Source organism: Copidosoma floridanum, unplaced genomic scaffold (assembly GCF_036245765.1).
Source record: "Copidosoma floridanum isolate Cflo_tuat_1 unplaced genomic scaffold, Cflo_Japanese_pri ptg000020l, whole genome shotgun sequence".
Taxonomy (NCBI): domain Eukaryota; kingdom Metazoa; phylum Arthropoda; class Insecta; order Hymenoptera; family Encyrtidae; genus Copidosoma; species Copidosoma floridanum.
The window spans coordinates 537,374-560,209 of record NW_028321897.1 but is presented as its reverse complement, the minus strand read 5'-3'; the positions used below and the strand labels follow the sequence as shown (position 1 = coordinate 560,209).

Here is a 22,836-nt window from a genome sequence, read left to right as displayed (position 1 = left end):
TAAAAAATTTTTGTATTCCATAAATTTGCATATTTATTATGTACAGGGTGACCTATTTTAATCTATGGACCCGAATTTCTTCTAAGCTACGAGGTCTACAAAAAAATAGTTCAGACAAAAGTTGGGCAGGACAGAGGGGGCCATTTGATGGTACCATTAGTTTTGACCTTGAAGTCAGTTTTGAAGGTCATTTCAAGGTCAAGATGGTTTTTTCAAATGGTAACCCCTATTTTTGAGTGCGGATTTGAAAAAAGCGGGAAATTTAACATCAAATTTGTCTGTGAAAATTGTTTTTGTGACCTTGAAAAGTTGAAAATGAAGGTCAAATGTCTAAAAAAACAATTTGACGTAATTTTTCAAAAATGATGTGGTGCATTTTTGTATTCATAAATCCTGCTTTTGACTGCAATCCTTGTTTTTTGAGATTAGGTCCTAAAGAATGTTATTACTCTTACATGTTCATGATAAACCTAACCTTTAAAAGGTCACATTAGGGTCAATTTAAAAAGTCAATCAGCAAGTTTTCAATTGCTGATTCTTATTAATAGGCGGTGGCATTTTTTAATGCGGAAATAGCAAAACAAAAGTACTTTTATCTTACTTTTAGCGTTACCCGGAAACAACGACGTGGACGTAGTAACTTCTGTTTCCTTTGGGGTGCCAGATTATCGTGAGTCCCTTTGCCTCTCATGTCGGGGTGCTTGATTATCGTGAGTCCCCTAGCCTCTCACGTCGGGGTGCTTGATTATCGTGAGTCCCCTAGCCTCTCACGTCGGGATGCTTGATTATCGTGAGTCCCCTAGCCTCTCACGTCGGGGTGCTTGATTATCGTGAGTCCCCTTGCCACTCACAATAGCTGCATTTAGCCACGGATAAATTGTTCGAAATTTTGTCCGTTGGCTTGAAGACACATGCGCACACGTCTCTCAAAACTGTCCACAGTCCTGAGCAATGTTTCTCGAGGAATGGCTGCGCAAGCTGTACGGATCCGGTCCATCATATCCTCTCGCGTTGTTGGCCGTTGTGCAAAAACAACATTTTTCACGTACCCCCACAAAAAAAAGTCGGGTGACGTGAGATCTAGTGAACAAGCAGGCCATTTAATTGGGCCTCCTCGTTCTATCCACCTGCCCTGATAACGGTTGTTTAAAAACTTCCGTACAATCAGTGCAAAATGAGGTGGAGCACCATCTTGTTGAAGCCACATTCTTTGCCGTGTTGCCAAGTCAACATTTTCCAACAGACCAGGTAAGTGCTCCCGTACCAATGCTAAGTAGCTAAACCTGTTAACATTTTGATCAAAAAAGTAGGGTCCAATCAAATACCCATTTACAATTCCGCACCAGACCATGAGGCTCCACCGATTTTGGTGGTCTACAGCTCTGTACCAGTAAGGATTTTTGTACGACCAATAGTGACAGTTATGTCTGTTCAGTTGCCCGTCGCTGTAAAAATTAGCTTCATCCGAGAAAAGAACATAGCGAAAGAAATGGGGATCATTTTGAATGACTCGCAAAGCCCATTGGCAGAAATTAATTCGAGCTACAACATGACGAGGTTGTAAGGCTTGCGTTAGAGTAATATGGTAAGCATGATAATTTAAAAATCGCAAGATTCTTGAAACGGTACATTGCGGTATACCCGTTTCTCTTTCAATCTGTCGAGTACTAATGTGCGGATCTAAATGGACAGCTGCAAGAATTGTTAATGTTCACACATCATTATCTTCATAATCATGATGTCGGCGTTGACGAACAAGATGCCCTTCGCGAGCTCTTTCTGTTAGGGTTCTTATTGTCACATCAGTAGGGTGTCTTCTATCTGGAAATCGTACAGCATAAAGTATTAATGCAGCGGCGTAATTGTTGCGACATTCCCCTAAAACTAATATCATATCAACAATTTCTGTTGGTGGATAATCAGCCATATTAAAAAATTTGTTTCGGGTACACGAAATGTAAATAGTAATTTAGATTTACATAAGAAGTAAAATAATACAAAAAAAATCAATGTCTAACATAAAAGCTCGATAATTTTCATTTATAAAAGCAAAAGTAGTCCAAAGCAAAGTAGTCGAGAAATAATAGTACCGATAAATTGCCCAAACAAATTTTTAGGAAGATAATCACAAAGTAAACTGAAATAAGTTCCTCAAGCTTATGCTAAGGAAAATTGCATTATCCGTAAAAAACAATTGTATTGATAAGCTACGATTTTGTTTTATTATAAGATCTTGTATTTATTAATGGACTAATCTTTACAATTAAACGAACAATTAGTTTGATGCCTGCATTTATTTTGACAAGTTAGAATTCTATAGTTAACGACTTGATAAAAACGTTTTTTTCCAAGAATGATTAAAAAGTCAAAATTTCGTTAATATCTTAATAGATATACCTAATCTATTATTGATACATGTTGTTTCGAAAATTTCGTGATTTTACTTATCTTCAGTTTATCATAAATCACTTATTATACTTGGAAATTGTTTTAGTCAAATTGTTAACTAGAGAATTCTACATTAAATTTCATTTGAAATTCCAGCTTATCTTTAAAAACTATCCTTTTCTTTCACTGTACGATTTTGTAAATTAATTTGTTTGATTCAAATAGATATTAATTCAATAAAATATTAAAAAATCGCCGAAAAATTGCCACGAGCCAGGTCTGACATTGTAATCTCCAGCAAAAGTAAAAAATCGCAATTTTGGCGATAAACTGGCATTTGACCACCTACGAAAATAAGTGATGTACATAAATGAACACATGACAGCTCGAAAAAAGATGTATAGATTTATACATAATAATTTAACGTGACAGTTTATCTGGGACGGAATTTAGTTTATGGAAGGTGTGAATCAGGCCCTTGTTCTTGTTCTGAGCGGTACAAGCTAACCAAAGCAACTCCTGTAGTAGGTATACTGTAAATCTAAGTGCATAAACTGACTTTAAGGTCAAAACTAATGGTACCATCAAATGGCCCCCTCTGTCCTGCCCAACTTTCGTCTGAACTATTTTTTTGTAGACCTCGTAGTTTAGAAGAAATTTGGGTCCATAGATTAAAATGGGCCACCCTGTATTGTAAAAATTGCTCTATTTGAATTTAAGTTTGAATGATTGTTAAGTATTTGAAAACAATCTTTTTCTGATGAAATACAATTCTCTATTTTCACTTTCTATTTTTTACAATAATTTAAAAAATTAGGATAAGTTGAATGAAGATTATTAATTTAAATTGAAATTGTCATATTTTTAGTTTCAAGGGTATATATCATTTTCATTCTTGTATAACTCGAATAGTAATTTGAACGTCCATATTAAGGAAAAAACTTTTTTTAGGTTTGAATAAAATTATCAGCTACAAATTGTATAAGAAAATATTTCAGGCTCACCAGCTGGACCATCAATTAATTTAATGTGTAACCATCAATTAAATTTTTAAAATAAGTGAGGTGTGAAAGGTTGATATCTTGTTTTTCAGTTCAAAGACCATGCTTAAATAAGTGCATTAATTTCTTTATTACTCGAAAATTCTTGTAAGATGTAATTTTCATATTAATTTCAAATTGTACACTGGAAATATTATGAAAAGTAAAAACTGCGCCAAAAATTTTCATGATTGAATAGTTTTATAACAGTTATTGCTTCCTTAATTATTTTATTACTTAAAGAATTGTTATCTATTGAACCTTAGCACTAGCCTTGAAATGTTTTTGTAAAAATTTTTCATGTGTTTTAAAATTTTTCAAACTCAAAAAACTAGTTTTTTCTATTAGTTAAAAAAATGTTCTTTGTTTTTTAGAGAAAAAACTTATATTGACTTATGGTCAAATTTTTTTTCTTATTGTCGTATTTTTATTTTTTCGTTATCAAAAACGTTATAACAGAACATTTACGTATTAAATACTTTTTATGAAATTGTTATCTTTATTTAATATAAACAAAACCGTTGAAGGATTTTTTCAGTAATTTATGGATTCTTCTAACTTATTTACTTTATAAATAGTTTTTTATCTGTTTTCAAGATGAACTGGCCATTCAACAACTTCATGACTTCTACCACATACAGAAAATTTTTCTCCTCTCCATACGGTTTTCGTGGGATTCAGATATCTATTACTTCTGTATTTTGTCTTTTATCATAAATATTTTAAGTTGTAATTTCGCTCTAGAATTCACAAAATGATCCATCACCTTTTTTATAAATACAAAAAAATCGTATTCAATATTTTGAATTAACGCATGGTTTGCAACATTTATATCGCAAATACATTTAACTAATAAGAAATTCATTATGCAGCATAACCATGGAAGTATCTGTTAAAATTTTTTTTGCTTGTAAATCTTTTCCTCTGTACATACAATTTTCAGAAACAATGAAATCGCAAGTTTTTATTATTCACGCAAATAGTAATTGTTTGAAAATTATTGTTAAAAGCTAATACTTTCCGTCTTTCAAGTACTACAAGTGGCAGCTTTTTTTCGATTTCATTTTTGTTTCTCCCCTTTTTGAGCCCAAAAGTAGTTTTTGGCACCTTCTGATTTATTTCAACAATGTTACTACTGATTCATTTAAGCCTAAAGTTATACATTTTAATTCCACCATTTTCCTCTCATTTTCCTAGGTAAAAACTTCCACTGAAATGAGATTTTTTTTAAATCAACGATTTTTTGCTGTGGGTCCTATACTTAGTAGTAAATCTTCTTTAATAAACTTTACCTTCCTGTAGTACACTGAAGCTAGCATACCCGGGTAAATTTTTTTTGAGTTTTTCTTTTGAACATTACATAGAGAAGGTTTCATGTACCACAAATATAACAGTTACATACAGTTTTGATAACAGTTACACATTACAATTAAAATTTTATTTAGGAGGCATTAAAGAAGAAAAGAAAATTCCCTTTTGAGCCAGCTGGAGAGGGCAGTAGTGCTAAGAAACTTAAATTTGAAGATAGCGAAAAAACATCTAAGGTTTGCATTGACTCTAACTTGGAAAAAACTTCATCGAGCCTGAATTCCTGTCTTAGTATCGACAATAAGTCTGAAAATCATCGTGTAGATAATAATTGTAATTTGATAATGGACTCTAAACCCTCTGAGGCAGGAACATTAAAATATTTTGATGAAGTTGAAAAACAATTGCAGACCAAGTCTCCATCAAACACAGGAGTGAGGGATACAACTGTTAGGCGAATTCAACCAGTCTTAATTGTCAAAGACATTATTCCAAATTCTGCGGATAAAGTTTTTGAAGACTTTCTGAAAGCCTGTGCTAATTATGAAAAGGCTGATGAAGACACTAAAGTAATTCTTGAAAAGTTGCAAAAGAAATACAACAAGCTTGATTCATTCAACAAACATGATAGAGACTTTATATTTTTTCTTCGAAATCGCGTGAACAACATAACTCATAAAAAAGCTAAATTTTACCAAACTATATTTGAAGTTCGTGAGGAAATCAGTAGACGCATAATTAAACTCAAAAAAGATAAATCAACACGAGAAAAAGGCAGTGAATCAGACACAGAACCAAAATATACTACAGACGAGTTGAAAAAAATTAAAATATTAGAGAAGGTTATAAAAGAGTGCCAAAGAAGAATCGAAGAACTAGAAACAGCAGAAGTTATCTTTGATGATGATGAAGACTCAGCGTATTTAAAGGAAGATAGGTATAAAAGAAAATATGTACAGTTATGCCAAGCACTTAGTGATATAGCAAGAGATAAAAAACTAAAATCAGAAATAATGAAGAAAAAAATTACGTTGAATGATATCCAAGATGAAATGACCGGTATTAAGGCCATTGATCAATCTATCATTGATTTTGTAAATATTAGTATTAGTCGGATGAACAAATTAAAACACATTCAGAACTTTAATGCTGATCCGAATTATATTGTTCCGCCCGACTTTTACGAAGTATTACAAATTATAGAAAAACATACTGAAACTCGGAACCTTCAATTTAGTAAACAAGAAATAGAATTATATGGTAAGTGTATTAGTTGTTTTCGTTTATGATTACTGTATATATATCTGTTATTTCATAATTAACGCTTTTTTAGCTACAAAATCATTTAAAGCAGTTGTCAAATATTTGAAAAATTGTCGACTACAGGAGTTCAAAGAATATATTGGATGTTTTATCAGCGACACTTGTGGTAAATATATTGACCCAGCATCCAATGACGAAAACCTTGAAAAAATTCTTCAGGCTAATAAGTTAAATTCGGACAAGCATTTAAATGAAGTTTTTGAAAAATATGTAAATATGCAAAAGAATTTAAGCAATGAAAAATTAAAAGAATCAATGACAGCCATGTATTCCTCCAAAGAAAGTTGTAATCTAGATAATCATGAGAAACATCTAGTTGAGAAAAATTCACAAGTAGGTAAGCGAAAACGGTTCCTTCACAGTGACGAAGAAGAATCTGGTAAAGACAATCAGACTCATAACAGCCGAGAAGATGAAGAAAAACCAGCTAAAAAGATGAAAAAAAATGATGATTCAAAATGTCAAAACACAGCTTATGAAAATAATACAAAAGAAAAAGAAATTGAATGTATAGACGTTGGAGATAACTGCACGTCACCAGGTAGTAATCATCAAGTTGTAGTTTCCAACATATTTTCTAACCTCACAAATTATAATAAATCATAATCATTATCTTTAAATTTCAGATTCTCCCACATTGGTAGACGATAATTCGAAGTATTTCCCCAGGATACGAGTGGCTAGTGTGGGCAACTTTCCCAAGGCTTGGGAGACCTCGGACTCTCCCGAAAGTCCGGGAAAAGAGTCCATAGATTTGGACTACTCACCAAAAAAAAATATTTTTCCACCAGTAGAGGTGGTAGATTTGTGTTCGCCAGAAAGATGGTCAAAAACTTCTAGTATTACAGTGTCCAAGGTGCCTAACCCATTAGCAGTAAAAAAATCAAAATTAAAAAAAAAATTGATCTTCGAGATAACGATAGACGACTAATGTGAAAACATTTTGTAACAAAATGTGATTATACAATACCTTACCGACAGCCCTTGAAGAAAAGATGAACCATGATGAAGTGGTGGAATAGAAATCTGCGATCATTTGAGAGTTAAGCTCATTCCGTAAAATTGTTGTGTTTGTTTTTTTTATATTTTTCTCTATTTTGTTGTAATATACATTTATTTATAAGGATATAGAATATTTTCGTGCCTTGCTTGTAATAAGTTTAAAATTAAATAGTGTTCAGTTTTGTACCTGAATATTTGCCGACAAACCTTTTCTAAATTCAAATTGCGTCACGTTTGTTATTCTTGTATTAAAGTTGAAGTAATTTTCCGATCATACGCCTCTATCATCGCGTACATTTGCAATGCCCAAGAGACCGTTTTACCTTTACTCTTGTACCTTTATTTATCAATGTACTAGAATTTCTACTTTAACTTTTGTCTCTATAAATATTGCTCTGCGAGCATAGTATGTTAGTTAGCGCGCCGCGGCGGCAGAGAAAGCTTCTCTCCGCTTGCCTTCACTTGAGCACATTTTCATAATTTAAGCACTGTAAATATATTGTAAATATTTTTATTGCACATTTGCGTTATATTTATTTTCCGCCGTAAACCACTTCCACCTCTACACGACTGAACTGGATTGGGAGCAGCATAAAACCCCTTCCCTCGTGAACATTTTTGGTAGCAGAGCGTGGTTCCAGGGACCGACGGTCAGTGCAGGAGTGGATATGTGCTAGTGCTCAGTGAAGCCTTGAATTTTGCCTTGACCATTTGATGCCGTGTAGGTGAACGCGCTCTCACGAAGCTGCAGTAGTGAGTCATTTAAGGAATCAGAGTGTGTGCATGCTCTCCGTGCTTGAATTTGCCAAGGCGGGCGGTCGTTAGCTGCCAACACTCAGCCCTATTATCAAGCGCTCCATCGCGACATCGACTGCGTCATGGCAGACGTCAAGGAACTCAAAATTTTACTTAAGCGTCAACAGGAGTTGTACAAAAGCATTAGCAATGCTTACGAAAACCTCAAGAAGCGCGGCAAGGATAAGTTCACTCGTGCAATCATCGAGAGCCGTATACAGCAACTACGAATAAACTGGGATGACTTCAAGGACACTCATCTCAGGATTCTCAACATTGCTCCAGACGATACTAAGGACATCGGCTATTTCGATGAAAACAGCTACGAAATCGCCGAAGAAGCTTACCTCGATTCGGCAGCTAATTTGGCTGAACAGCTCGGAAAACTTCCTGCATCGCCCGCATCAGACCCAGCTCCTGTTCCACCAGCTAACTCTCGCAACCTGCCGTCCATTGCTGTGCCCACATTTTCCGGACATTTCAACGACTGGCTCGAGTTTAAGGATCTGTTCTCTGCGATCATAGTCAACGATTCTCGACTTTCCAACGTCGAGAAGCTTCAGCACCTCAAGACGCATGTGCAAGGCGAGGCGGCTGAATTGTTGAGGACGATCCAGGTAATCGACGCCAACTTCGAGGCTGCATGGAAAAGGTTGGAGGATCATTATGCAAACAAGCGGCGCTTGGTTGCCGCGCTAACTCGCGATTTGCTAGCCGCGCCGGCTGTAAGCAACGAATCGCCGCTCGAACTCAAGGCATTGCTCAGTGGCACTGTAAATGCCTTGGCTGCACTTAAACAGCTTAAGCGTCCGACGGACCAGTGGGATGACTTGGTGGTCGCTGTTACAGCTCGGAAACTCGACGGTCGAACTTTCCGAGAATGGGAGTCATCGCTCAGCAGTACCCACGAGCCTCCTGCACTTGAAACACTCGTGCGTTTCATTGAACAACGCATCTCGATGCTCGAGATCGTCGCGTCTTCTACAGAGAAGGCAACACGGAAGAAGGACAAGACGGCGTCTTCTACTTCGTACGCATATGCCGCCTTTACGGAGAAATGCCGCTTTTGCCAAGGTGAGCATTTCATACTACGCTGTGCCGATTTCAAAGCAAAATCGCCACATGAACGCAAACAGTTTGTTAAGGCCAAGAACATGTGCTATAATTGCCTTGGTGCTCACAAACTCGCAAGCTGCAAATCAAGCAAACGATGCCTAACTTGCAACGGGCATCACCATACGCTGCTGCACGAGAATCCTGCCACTACAGTACATCTTGCATCTTCTGCATAGCCTGCTACACTCACGAAAGGGAGTCGCGTATCCTGTCATTGGATGGCATCGCCAGACTCTTCAAACACTACGCTGTTGCCTACTGCGCTCGTCCAAATTCAAGGCCCGGACGGACGCACACTCATCGCTCGTGCCATGCTCGACAACTGCTCTCAGCGATCCTTTGTTGCAAAGAGCCTGCTAAGTAAACTTCGCCAGGGATATAAAGAGGCCAGCATGGAGGTCATTGGTGTCGGTGGCATCAAGACTCCGCGAGTTCATGGAAAAACTTACCTTACTCTCGCCTCCATGGTTAGCGACGGGAAGCTCACGTGCGAAGCTCTAGTGCTCTCGCTTATATCCAGCTACAGGTCAGGAAACTTCAAGCTTCCAGGCGACGTGAAGTATATACAGGGTTTGGAGCTTGCAGACGACTTTCGAGCCGATCTGACGGAAATCGAGTTGCTGCTAGGAGCTGATGTGCTTCCACGAGTTCTTCAAGAGGGCTTACGCATCGGACTACCTGGGACACCCATGGCCCAGCGCACCATATTCGGCTGGACGCTTTCCGGTCCATTACATTATTGACATTTTCAAAATACAGACTCTAAGTTTGTTTTACATAAGTGCAGTGCTAGTTGTTAATACTCCGTTTACCCCGAACCGTAGTATGGCGGGCGGTATGTTCAGTTTTGTACCTGAATATTTGCCGACAAACCTTTTCTAAATTTAAATTGCGTCACGTTTGTTATTCTTGTATTAAAGTTGAAGTAATTTTCCGATCATACGCCTCTATCATCGCGTACATTTGCAATGCCCAAGAGACCGTTTTACCTTTACTCTTGTACCTTTATTTATCAATGTACTAGAATTTCTACTTTAACTTTTGTCTCTATAAATATTGCTCTGCGAGCATAGTATGTTAGTTAGCGCGCCGCGGCGGCAGAGAAAGCTTCTCTCCGCTTGCCTTCACTTGAGCACATTTTCATAATTTAAGCACTGTAAATATATTGTAAATATTTTTATTGCACATTTGCGTTATATTTATTTTCCGCCGTAAACCACTTCCACCTCTACACGACTGAACTGGATTGGGAGAAGCATAAAACCCCTTCCCTCGTGAACAAATAGGAAGTTTTTTTAAAAATATTTTTCCCATTTTCTGCAAATTATTTTCATTGCAAATGTTGGAAACATTAAATAATCATACTTAATTAATTTTAAAAACGAACTAGCCTATCAAAAGTTAAACTAGTCTTACGCTAAGGTAGCTTTACCAGAAACAAGTAGCACCTGTCAGTGCTTCTCGGCAAATACATCAAAAATTTTTTTTAATTAAAATGTTTTGTACCCATAAAGTACATTATTTAATACATGAAAAAAACTTTGAAAAGTTGCTCTGGCTTTTTCTCGTGGCTCTAACTTTCTAAGTCACGAATTGAAATCACCAGTTTTTTTGTTTATCCTTTGAGGATCTTCTACTCACATCAGGAAATGTTTCTCTTTCGAAAATTATAAATTTCCCTTTGTTTTTTGCAAAGGAGATTGAAACTAAATATCAACGACAATATTTAAACTAACCAAAATTGTTTATTAGTCTAAATATAACATACAATATCCAAGAGAACGTTTCGAGGAAATTTGAGACGCGTATGCGAATAAGATTAATAAACAGCTAGCTGCCACGAAACAACGATTGAAAGCGTTGTCCGAGGAGTCTAAGCTTTTAATAACAAATAACAAAATACTACCTCAAACAAAGAGGACAATTGAAAGATCTTACTGAAGTCACTCTAGTGGGAGAGAGAATTCACTGCTCGGTGACGAGTTTGATTAACAAGCTTCCTTGATCCAGCGGGGAACGGAAACTGTTGACAAACTGCTGTCTGCGTGGAAAGATCTAGTTTTGTTCGTTCTGTGTTCGATGGCCGACTTTTCAACTGAACTACGAGAGCCTGGCTGCCACGGGGGAGCTTTCCGACCTTCCTCGAGGGCCCACGAAAGCCGACTCTTAACCCGGCGCGAACTCAGCGGAGCGATCGCCAGAGAGCCCCGAAGATTGGGAATTAATAGGGGCGGGGGACGAGCACACCAACACAAGCTCAGACGGAGCAGTTTACACTACCTTACTTGTGTGCGCGAGCCCCTTCCACGTTTACCAGCCAGTCTCTAGTATAATGTAATACAGTTCGTGCACCGAGCAGTAAGTCCCCTACAAATATTCACTTATAAGTGAACATTCCGCCCACTTTGACGCACTTGCGTCAACAAAACAATTATACACTACCAAAGAATAGGAAAGCCTAATAAGCTAATAGAAACTGTCCCTAGACTACCAACGCTTCTTAGGTAGTTTTACAACAATATTAAAATTCTGTATAATTGAATAACAGGCACTTGGTTCCAAAGAAAATAAATTGAATCATAAATTTTCAAAACTAAATTAACATTAATTAGAATGAATAAAAAAAATGTACTTTTAGCTACCCTATCGAAGCTACCGAACTCTTGGATTTTCTTTAACAAAATTTTACAGCGGTTCATTTTAGGCAACTAGACTTTTAGTTGCTGATAGAGCTGCTCCAATTCCGGCTCGGTAGGGAGTTTAATCAACTTCACGATGGGGCGCTTGAATGACGAATTCGCAGTTTTCACCGTGACAACCCGTACGAGTCCGTCATCACCTGGATGGGTCTCAGTCACCAGACCAAGTCGCCACTGGGTCGGGGAAGAGAGTTCATCAGTCAGCAGTACTACGTCACCTTGCCGCAAATTAGGCCTTGGGTTTAGCCATTTGTTGCGACGTTGTAGATGATGAAGCACTTCTTTCCTCCAGCGGGCCCAGAATGAATCCCGCAGAAGGCTGAGCAACCTCCAGCGACTGTTGAAGGATGCTGGTTGTTTGGTATCATCGTAGGGCTCGGGATGGGCGAGCAATGAGGTGCCCATCAGGAAGTGCGACGGCGTCAGTGCAACTGCTTCGTTGGCATCGGTGCTGAGTGGACAAAGTGGCCTAGAATTCAGGCAGGCCTCGATCTTAGTGGCCAATGTAGTAAGCTCTTCGAAGGTGAGCTTGAGCTCTCCAATCACTCTACGGAAATGATGTTTAAAGCTCCGAACGGCAGCCTCCCACAGACCACCAAAGTGAGGAGCTCGTGGAGGGATAAAGGACCACTCGGTGCCACGACTAGCCAGTGTAGAGGCAATGCAGTCGAAGAAAGGCGACGCCGAGTTGAACAGAGCTTTTAGCTCCTTCGCTGCTTTCGTGAACGTGGTGGCGTTGTCTGAATAAATGGTGTGGCACACACCTCGACGAGCTGTGAAACGAGTAAAAGCTGCAATGAAACAATCGGTGGAAAGGTCAGACACCACTTCAATATGTACTGCTCGAGTAACAAGACAAATAAATATAGCGATGTAGCCCTTCGTCGTTTTTGCTCCTCTGCCTCTTGAGAACAGCACAGGAAACGGACCGGTATAGTCCAACCCAGTAACCGTGAAGGCACGAGAAGGCGTTGTGCGTGTAATCGGCAACGGTCCCATCTGCTGGGTCAGGCGTGGAACGTTGAAACGAGCACATCGTACGCAGCGTCGATAAACTCCTGTGGCCACAGCAGATCCTCTTGTTATCCACAGGGATCGGTACAAGTGCGACAGCATGAGTTGGGTGCCGCCGTGGAGTGTCAATTCATGGGTCTCTTCTACTAGGCGTTTCACGAAGATACACGCACCAGGTAGAATCACAGGGTGCTTCTCGTTGTAAGGAAGTGCTGAGAGGTGTAAACGTCCTCCAACCCGAATGAGACCTTGACTGCATACAAACGGGCTGAGACGTGCGAGCAGGCTTCGCTTGGAGAGCGGCTTCCCAGAGAGTAACTGAGCGTGCTCTTCTTTGAAATGTTGGAGTTGAATGGCTCTGAAACAGTAGATACGAGCCATGGCCCAGTCCCTTTGAGACAAGATTCGATTTGAGTCTTGGGTTTTTGCAGTGGCTTTAAAACGCCAAGCACAGCAGTAAGCTAAAATACGAATTATCTTGCTAAAATTTGAGAACTGCTGAAGGGATGGTAAGCAGTTACATCCAGAAGTTGTTCTGTCATCGTCGATTTTCACTTCCGTGGCTGCAAGAACGTGAACCTCTTCATCTATCTGAGGTTTAAAGGGGCCTGAAGTCGGCCAAGCAGACTCTGGCAGTGGCAGCCAAGCTGGTCCATGCCACCACAACTGATAATCGGCGAGTACGGATGGTGTGAGGCCTCTAGTCGCGCAGTCTGCTGCATTATCGGCGGACCTCACGTGCCTCCAAGTCGCAGTTGGCAACCGAGTTTTTATTTCGCTAGTCCGGTTGGCCACGAAGGTCTGCCACTTTGATGGATGACTCTTTAGCCATTCCAAGACAACCCTAGAGTCCGACCAGGCGTGGATGTTAACTGGCGGTTTTAGCGGCGATTCAAGCAGATGATTGATAAGTCGTGCCAGCAGGGTAGCAGCGCAGAGCTCCAACCTCGGCAGTGACTGAACCTTCGTTGGTGCGACCTTAGTCTTCGCCAACAGAAGCATAGGCTGACGACCTGGTACGACAGAGTAAAGAGCAGCTGCGTATGCTCTCTGCGATGTGTCAGCAAACCCATGGAGATGCCACTCTTCCTTCTCAGTTGTGTTAAGCCACCTTGGAATCCGAATGATTGAGATATTTGGAAGCTCAGCCCTGAACTGCAGCCACCTATCCTGTAAAGATTCCGGCACTGGCGTGTCCCAATCGAGGTTATCAAGCCATAAGTCTTGCATTAAAACTTTAGCTACAATAATTATAGGTGCCAGCCAGCCAAGTGGGTCAAATAATCTGGCTATTTCAGATAAAATCGAACGCTTAGTGACTTGTAGAGCTTGAGATGCAGTGTGAACTGAAAAAGTAAAGGTATCCTCGCCTGGCAACCATTTAAGACCCAAAGTTGAGATTACCTCGGTGCTTTTTACCGTTACCTCCGTCTTGTAAGCAGTGGATTGTAAGCCTGACAATAATTGATTCTCGTTAGCCGCCCACTTGCTGAGTGCCATACCAGCCGTTCCGAGTAACGCCACCAGCTGATCTCGCTTACGAAGAGCATCGTCCACAGAGTCTGCGCCGGCGAAAATGTCATCAACATACAGCATCTGTTGAAGGATGACAGTTGCCTCAGGATATTCATGGGCACCATCGAGCGAAAGCTGCTTCATGACCCGAAGCGAGAGATATGGGGCTGAAGCAGTGCCGTAGGTCACCGTGACACACCGATAATTTTGAATTGGTTGCGATTCATCCTGCCTCCACAGAACTCTTTGCCAATCGGAATCAGCTGGATGAATCCCTATCTGTCGAAACATCTTGATCACGTCTGCTGTAAACACAAACTTGAACCGTCGCCAAAGTGTTAATACGATTAAAATATTAGCCTGCAATTTCGGTCCAGGCAGGAGTACATCATTCAAGGAAAGACCATTTTTAGCCTTCTGAGAAGCGTTGAAAACGACACTTAATTTTTCAAGATTGTCTAGCTTAACAACTGCATGATGGGGCAGGTAATACGAAGGGTTCGGAACTTGCTGAGGAGGAACTAACTCCATGTGCCCTAACTCGATGTACTCGAGCATAAATGCTTGATAACGAGCAGCGAGTTGAGGATTCTTCTGCAATCGTCGCTCAGAATGACGCAAACAGGCTGCAGCTAGGTCGCGGGAACCAACCAAATTAGGGCGCTTGGCAAATGGCAAACGGACCACAAAACGCCCGTTCTCATCGCGAAAATGCGTGCTCGAAAAATGCATCTCGCAAAAGTCCTCGTCTGGAGTTAAAGGAACCTTGCGAGGCACCTCTTCAATCTCCCAAAACGTCGCAAGCTGCTGTGAAAGCGATGGTTCCGCAACCACATGAAATGAGCGAACCAACTTGGACGTATCTTTCGCAGGCAAAGGCGATACGGGTCCAGTCAATAACCAGCCGAAGACAGACTGTTGAGCTAGTGGTGACCCGATCGGACCCCTTTTTATGCCATCCAGAATCAAAGTGGAATATACGTCGGCTCCTAAAATACAATCTACTCTCGCGGGCACTGCGAATTGGGGATCGGCTAAAGTCAGACCATTAATATGAGGCCAATGCCCTTGAGGAACTTTCTCCTTAGGTAAACAACCCGTAAGCTCATTCAGGACTAGAGCGGAAAATCCCATCGCGAAATTCTGATCTGAACTAGATTGCAAAATACCCTGCGCAACCGTGTTGCATCTGGCAGGTGCCTCAGTTCCCACGCCAATCACTGAAAGTGAGGTTTTTTCAGTATCTAAACTTAAATGCTGCACGGTACGTCGCGTGATGAAACATCTCTCTGCACAAGGATCAATCAAAGCACGAACCGTTAGCGATTTTCCAAATGAATTAGAAATTTTTATGCGAGCAGTCGCTAATAAGACTGAAGCACCGACAGAAACACTATGCGAAGCTACCTGAGAACCTTCACCGTCTAAATTAACATCAAGACCGGGATTGTTCGGACTATTATCTCCGGGTTTATTTTCGCGGTTGCTTGACGATTTATTCGATGAGCTGCCATCGATGTGCAATTTTGAATGGTGCGCGGCATGGCACGTAAAACAGCGGTTAGGCGAAGAACATTTACTTGAAAAATGCCCCTTCCTCAAACAATTCAAACAGAGCTTCAAGCTTTTACATAATTCACATCTCTGTGCTGGGGTTTTTGCGTTGAATTGACGGCAACGATTCAACCAATGATTACCTTGACAAAGGTCACACGACGGCGTAGCTTTTGAACTCGATGAATCAACCGTTTGCGTGTTATGAGCCGTGACACGATTAGAAGAACGAGACGACGAACCCCGCTTATTCTGCGACCCCTGATTGTCGTTTGAAGAATAAGCCTGCTCTAAGGTTTAAATCCGTTTTTCTAAAAATTTTAAAATTGAATCATAAGTCGAAAACCCTTCGGTGGCTCCCTGGGATATCTCCCAAGCCTCGCGTGTGTTAACGTCTAGCTTGCGGACTATGCAATGCCATATCCAATTGTCATAGTGATCGATAGGACAATTCAAATCACGCAACGCGCGAACAGCTTCCTCGGTTCGGTCTATGATCTCGTTAAGATCCTGTATATTACGAGATTTAACCTCCGGGAGTTTCATTAAATTCTCTAGCGTGGAAGAGAGACGGATACGCGGATTATCGTACCGGCGTAAGAGCTTTCCCCACGCGACGTCGAAGTTGGTCTCGGTCACGTCAAGTCCCTTTAATCGTCGTGCGGCCGGACCCTGTACTGCGGTAAGTAAGTGTTGTAACTTCTCTATGCGAGATATACTGGCCTTATCTTTAATAAGGGAGCAAAAACGCTGCTTAAAACTCTCCCACTCAGCTTGATTTCCAGAGAAAGTTGGAAGCGAAATAGCAGGAAGCATAAGATTAGGCGCAGCGGCCGTAAAATTTTGAACGATAGGGTTCGGACCGGTGGCCGTCGCGGGCGGCTCGAGTTGGTAAATGAAATCGCGAATACGACTTAATGCGCTGATGTATTCAGTCTCTCCCGTTATATAAATTTCCTCTTCAAAGTAAGGAATATTTGGGTTTTCGTCTTCTATCGTCATCAGCTTTTCGTTATTCGATTCGAATTTTGTCCAATACGACTTGAGCAAATCAAGACGAGCCTTATAATACGTAGCATTCCGATTTTCTACTGGAGTTTTGCTGACCGTGTTTACGTAAAAGTTGGATAGAAATCCATATAACTTCAGTTGCGCTTTCAACAAGTCGTTCATAATGAAAGTAGTAGACGACAGCTAAATACAGTAAGAAAGTACCGTTGATGAGCCAACGAAGTAAACAAAACAGCGAGAGCGCTACGCTTACAACCGGCTTTACGGGAGTAGAAGAGAGACGACCAATGTTACTATATCGTATCTACGTTGTGCGAGAAGGAGAAGACGACTTACCGTCCCCGTCACACCTTTGTCCCCGTACTCCTCTACCTCGTGCGAACGCCGAAGAACTGGCCTGCATGTATACAAGTTGAGTCGAACGGGTGATGACAACACGTAGGTGGTAGGGATTGAAGCCTCTCTGCCCTTCGAAGAACCGCACAAGGAAGAAGCGGCGATAACTGAGGCGATAACTAAAGAGACCACCGTTGTTATTGTCAACACTCCCTTCCACACTCGATCGTTCCCTCTTCCTCACTCTCGTATCACCGGGCGGCTGATGTTGTGTTTGAAATCATGAATTCACTTGATTTTACTCTTGAAAATATTTTTCAAAAGGAAAACTGTTTCTGATGATGAGAAACCACGCTCTGCTACCATGAAAAAACTTTGAAAAGTTGCTCTGGCTTTTTCTCGTGGCTCTAACTTTCTAAGTCACGAATTGAAATCACCAGTTTTTTTGTTTATCCTTTAAGGATCTTCTACTCACATCAGGAAATGTTTCTCTTTCGAAAATTATAAATTTCCCTTTGTTTTTTGCAAAGGAGATTGAAACTAAATATCAACGACAATATTTAAACTAACCAAAATTGTTTATTAGTCTAAATATAACATACAATAACCAAGAGAACGTTTCGAGGAAATTTGAGACGCGTATGCGAATAAGATTAATAAACAGCTAGCTGCCACGAAACAACGATTGAAAGCGTTGTCCGAGGAGTCTAAGCTTTTAATAACAAATAACAAAATACTACCTCAAACAAAGAGGACAATTGAAAGATCTTACTGAAGTCACTCTAGTGGGAGAGAGAATTCACTGCTCGGTGACGAGTTTGATTAACAAGCTTCCTTGTTCCAGCGGGGAACGGAAACTGTTGACAAACTGCTGTCTGCGTGGAAAGATCTAGTTTTGTTCGTTCTGTGTTCGATGGCCGACTTTTCAACTGAACTACGAGAGCCTGGCTGCCACGGGGGAGCTTTCCGACCTTCCTCGAGGGCCCACGAAAGCCGACTCTTAACCCGGCGCGAACTCAGCGAAGCGATCGCCAGAGAGCCCCGAAGATTGGGAATTAATAGGGGCGGGGGACGAGCACACCAACACAAGCTCAGACGGAGCAGTTTACACTACCTTACTTGTGTGCGCGAGCCCCTTCCACGTTTACCAGCCAGTCTCTAGTATAATGTAATACAGTTCGTGCACCGAGCAGTAAGTCCCCTACAAATATTCACTTATAAGTGAACAATACAAATGCTGACTCTGGCACAAAAATTTAATAAATTCCCTTAGTTTCTTATGATTTATGTTACTCATTTAATGTTTTTTACGTTGTGTATAAGGATTTTCGATAATAAAAAGTCATTCGTTGTAAGATTTTCTACTATGTCAAAGTGGTCGATATTGTTCCTTAGCAGTAAAAATTCGACATTATCTACAAATTGTATTAGTCTCTGTAAATAATAAAAAAATATGCTTTTTTCACTTTTTTATGTAATTGACGTTTAAAAGATGGAAAACAAAAAAAAACGTTACTCACTCGTGCATATCGTTTGGATTCCTCGACAAAGATAGGGGAATCGCATTCCCCTACAGCTAGGATAACTTTTAAATTGCTTATACACTCTGAGTTGTTTTCTAATTTTTTCGATTCATCGATTGGAGCGAAAGTATACAAACTGATTTCTTCTCTAAAAATATAATTCATTAATTGTAATCAATGCTTAAGTGATTTTCGAGTATAGTTAATATGTAAGTTATATAGTATATAAGTTAGTATACATTTTTTTTACTTATTTTAATTATTTATTCGACTAGATTATCAAAATATTCAAATTTAAGAGAAGTGATGAATTGTCGAATGAAATTTCTCTCTCAGTAGTCATAAAAACATGCATGTTGTATAACGTATCTAATTAAATCCAACATTTATTAAACTTTTGATGATGTTTGGAATAAAATTTTTAAGAATATACTGCCTGATGAAGCTATAATTAGCCTTATGCCAAAGTAACTACACTAGGAATAAATAGCATTAATAGGGCCCCCAGCAAACACATGAAAAATTATTTTCATTTGACTCATTTTTTTCTAACAAGTTATTTGTACGTAGGACAAGGGGTATGTTTCTCGGCACGTTCCCGTTCTCTGTGTCCCACTTGAGCTTCCTACAGTCACGCCTTATGTAGCCAATCTTATTACACGGCCACATCATAGTGGCAGGTCAACGGACCTCGGTTTGGGGATGGTTTGATCGTTCGGTAATGTTGAGTTTGTCTGATCGTTGCGTGGCGGTCCGTACGGGTATTCGTTGCGGGGCTGGCTATTACTGTTATGCGGGTGTTCGGCTTCATCTTTCAGCATTTCGCGTTCTGCTATTAGTGTGTTGTCGAACATCTTGCCTAGGCTGATGTTATTCTCAGGGGGAAATCTTTGCCGTAATGAAAACGGGATCCCGTCTTAAAATGCTTCGATTACATCACGGTCAATTTCTAAGGCTTCTTCGCTAGAAAGTTCCCTATTTGTGTCGAGAGCTTTCCTGTCTACTAATGAGTTACGGATGTCGCGCGTGCGGTTGATGTAATCTAACATTTTTTCGCGTTCGTTTTTGCGCAGTGCAGCCAGTTTGCCTCTTATTTGGTTCTGCGTGTCGTACGGAGCGAAAAGTACCTTAAGGAGGGTGAGAAATTCGTTGAAGTCAGAAAATAGTTGTTCTCCCATAACTACGTCGGTGCGGTCAGTGATTTTGCCCCGGGCTTGCCTAAGGAAGACGCTCTCGTAGGTGTCCCATACCTCCCCAAATAATTAATGACACCAAAGGAATATTTCACGGAAAAATCTGCCTGGTATGAACTTTCTCCAATGAAAACAGGTTGAGAGGAACATTTTTTACTAAAGGCTCTAACTATGCCTATGGTATGATAAATATGTTATCAATTAGGTGACTGGATAATGGGGGCAGCAATATACCCCTACACAGAGGTAGTGAGTAGGTGGCTCCAGCGATAAAGCCAGTATGGACTGTCGCAGTAACCCGGAAGAAAAAAAGTTATAGACAAAACGATACGTATTAATGATTTTCTAGAAGAAATGGGGGGGGGGCATTGGGTGGATATTTGTCCCTGGTAAAGCTACTTTGACGTGAGACTAGTTTTAGCTCCATTATAACGTGGACGTCATTTTTTAAATCAGTTGATTATTATTATAATAATAAATGAGTAAAATATTTCCAACGTTTGCAATAAAAGTAACTGGTAAAAAGCGAAGAAAGTGTGAAAAAAAAGAACTTCTGATAAAGTTTTAAAGAATCTTGTCATGAATAACTGTATATTGTGAAGAAATGCAAAAAAAAAATTTAAAGAAAAAGCAGCAGCAATAAACTTACGGAGTGAGCTTAACGGCCTCGTTCACACTTAAAGAAAGCACCGGTTTCAAATCGTAAATTCCGCCAATGAGTACAAGACCCTTAAGCAGCTCTAGACAACTGTGCTTTGAAGCTCGCCATTTGTAGTCGTGCAGCAAACTTGCTGCGAGATGGGCACCAGCACTATGACCTCCAAGCCAGATACATCTGTACGGAGCACGAAATTTTTAAGATTATTTACCTTTACAGACATCTGTGCCTTGAAGCTCGCCACTTGTGCTGAGCTAAATATCGACAGAATGGCTGTATGAAAAAAAAAATTTGATAATCGATAAATCTTTTATCATTGTCTATCTTTTTTTGCGGTCAATGTTTTACAAGGCAGCTGTTTAAGATTAACTTATTGGCCTTTGATTGAGATTCTTTCTGGGGAGAAGGAAAAACTCTTTTACAACTACTGATTACACAATTGTCTTTTAGTCAAAAGTTTTGACAATAAAAAAAAGTTGAACGTCAGGTTCTGTAAGTCATCATGTAAATATGTAAATCGTTGGAAAAAAAAATCAATTCCTTTTGTACAGAGATTAATGTAATTATTTTGATGTAAATAAATTGTATATATTTTACTATACTTACTTAGATTTTAAAGACTGAGCCAAAATTATGATTTTTTCAACCAGTAATTTTATTTGCTGCACAATATCGGTTAATCTTACTGAAATCGAAAAGATAGTTTGTTAATAGATGTAGTAGTTAAGAATGTATGATTTAACTTTTTTCAATTTATTGTTTAAAATGATTCAAACTCATTTTATAGATAAGTTTCGACGATTTAAAAATCGATTGAAACGCTTACTGTTTACTTTTTATGAAAAGCAAATAAACTTTTTATTAATATTACCACTTGTTGTCTCTTATATATTTAAAATTCTTACATCACATCACAAATAATACGAAAAAGGAAATAAAAAAATATCGGCTCACCGTTTGGACACAAGTCATAACCAGCTACAACAACTTTAATCCCATGGGCCACGAAATTTGGGACTGCAAAACCTGACAAGTCCTTGCTGAACTCCATCCAATAGCCGCCGTGAATGAATATAAAAATCGGTGCATCTAAAAGCGTTCAAATATATTACCTATAACCACCGAAAAATCATAAAATCTACGATCACTTGAACACTGAATCACAAAAACTTTTTTTTACCATCCGGAAGATCGGTTCCGTATATATCGTACTTGGCACGCTCAGATGATCCATATGGTACGTTCAGCTCGTGCGCTATTGACGAGCGAGTTTTCCTCGTAACTACAAAGTCAAAGAACCCACGCGCGTTAAATTGAAATACTTTTTTTTTTAAAAACAGAGCTACAGCTTACCGTTTTCACAAAATTTGAGGAACCGAGCTTGCAACTCTATCGGACCGTACCTCTTGCTCCAATTGCTTGGCATGTAATTGAACTCGTGGTCCTGCAAAAAATCGATCATTTTTACAATCTTTCGACCTGCTAATAAACAAAAAAAAAGTAACCTTATAGGCCTGATGCACTTACTGGTGTGAGGGACTGCATTTTTATTTAGTTGCTTCTAGGTTCCTTTCAAAAAAGAATAGAAAAAAAAAAAAAAAAAAAAAAAGTTCTTATCTCTGGTTTTGTAGAGAACAAAGCCAACAGTTTATTTAAGCTCCGTACTATCTTACCACGCACACGTAACTGAGCAACTACAGGGACGCTTTTTGCTCCGTGGCTGCGTTCTTTCTCCCTGGCGTGTACGTTTGTACACCCAAGGGAATGTGATTCTTTTCCGGCGGTGACCCCAAATGGCAGCATCGCACATTGATTGTATACTTGGTCGATCAGAGATGGCGTTAATTCTGCAGGGTAGCCGGAGTTTTGTCATATTCCTAGAGAAAAAGAGAGAGAGAGAACCTGGTTATTTACAGTTTCTACTGCATCTTCTGCTACCGTCCATGCATTATTTTGGAGTTTTTGTTCGATATATGGAAGTGAGACATATTTTCCAGTTAAGATTATCCCAACGATATTATTTCTGTAATTTATTAGGGTTTGACGTTAGAGTCCTAATGGCAATGAAGTATGAACTCCTAGACAAGAGTGTGTACGTTGTAAGCCGATAGCCACTGCATTTGTTTATGAAAAGCTTGTGTTTATTTCTAGAAACTTTAACTCCAAAATATGTGTTGATATCAGAAGCACAGAATTAAGAAGTCGTTAAATTCTACGATGAATTCCACGTGATATGCTAGAAATGGTTTTATACATGGTTGTTCAAGCTTTCATCTAATGAATAGCCGGCAACTAATCAGATGTGTAGGCCAAGCGAGAACCATCTTGGTTGCTTTTGGCGCATTTTTCAAGCATTTGCAA

At 39.7% G+C, this 22,836-nt stretch overlaps 4 protein-coding genes across 4 annotated transcripts; 1 reads left to right on the top strand and 3 right to left on the bottom strand.

The window, feature by feature from the left end:
* Positions 1–862: 862 nt before the first annotated feature.
* LOC149374289 (uncharacterized) lies at positions 863–1,874 on the bottom strand. The gene is made up of 2 exons (XM_089593995.1): positions 1,835–1,874; positions 863–1,692 (listed from the first exon to the last, which is right to left on the bottom strand). Exons 1-2 carry the CDS (start codon positions 1,872–1,874, stop codon positions 863–865), a joined length of 870 nt encoding a protein of 289 aa, XP_089450121.1.
* A 3,206-nt stretch (positions 1,875–5,080) lies between these two features.
* LOC106644364 (death domain-associated protein 6-like) lies at positions 5,081–6,990 on the top strand. The gene is made up of 3 exons (XM_089593994.1): positions 5,081–5,996; positions 6,070–6,600; positions 6,686–6,990. The coding sequence occupies exons 1-3, from the start codon at positions 5,081–5,083 to the stop codon at positions 6,988–6,990; spliced, it is 1,752 nt and encodes a 583-aa protein (XP_089450120.1).
* Positions 6,991–11,680: 4,690 nt separating this feature from the next.
* Positions 11,681–16,927, bottom strand: LOC149374288 (uncharacterized). The gene is made up of 2 exons (XM_089593993.1): positions 16,138–16,927; positions 11,681–16,044 (listed from the first exon to the last, which is right to left on the bottom strand). Exons 1-2 carry the CDS (start codon positions 16,925–16,927, stop codon positions 11,681–11,683), a joined length of 5,154 nt encoding a protein of 1,717 aa, XP_089450119.1.
* A 1,467-nt stretch (positions 16,928–18,394) lies between these two features.
* On the bottom strand, positions 18,395–22,048 carry LOC106644972 (kynurenine formamidase-like). Its single transcript, XM_089593919.1, has 8 exons — positions 22,003–22,048; positions 21,829–21,919; positions 21,656–21,757; positions 21,430–21,564; positions 21,082–21,160; positions 20,467–20,652; positions 18,622–18,772; positions 18,395–18,535 (listed from the first exon to the last, which is right to left on the bottom strand). The coding sequence occupies exons 1-8, from the start codon at positions 22,018–22,020 to the stop codon at positions 18,395–18,397; spliced, it is 903 nt and encodes a 300-aa protein (XP_089450045.1). The 5' UTR covers positions 22,021–22,048.
* Positions 22,049–22,836: the final 788 nt, after the last annotated feature.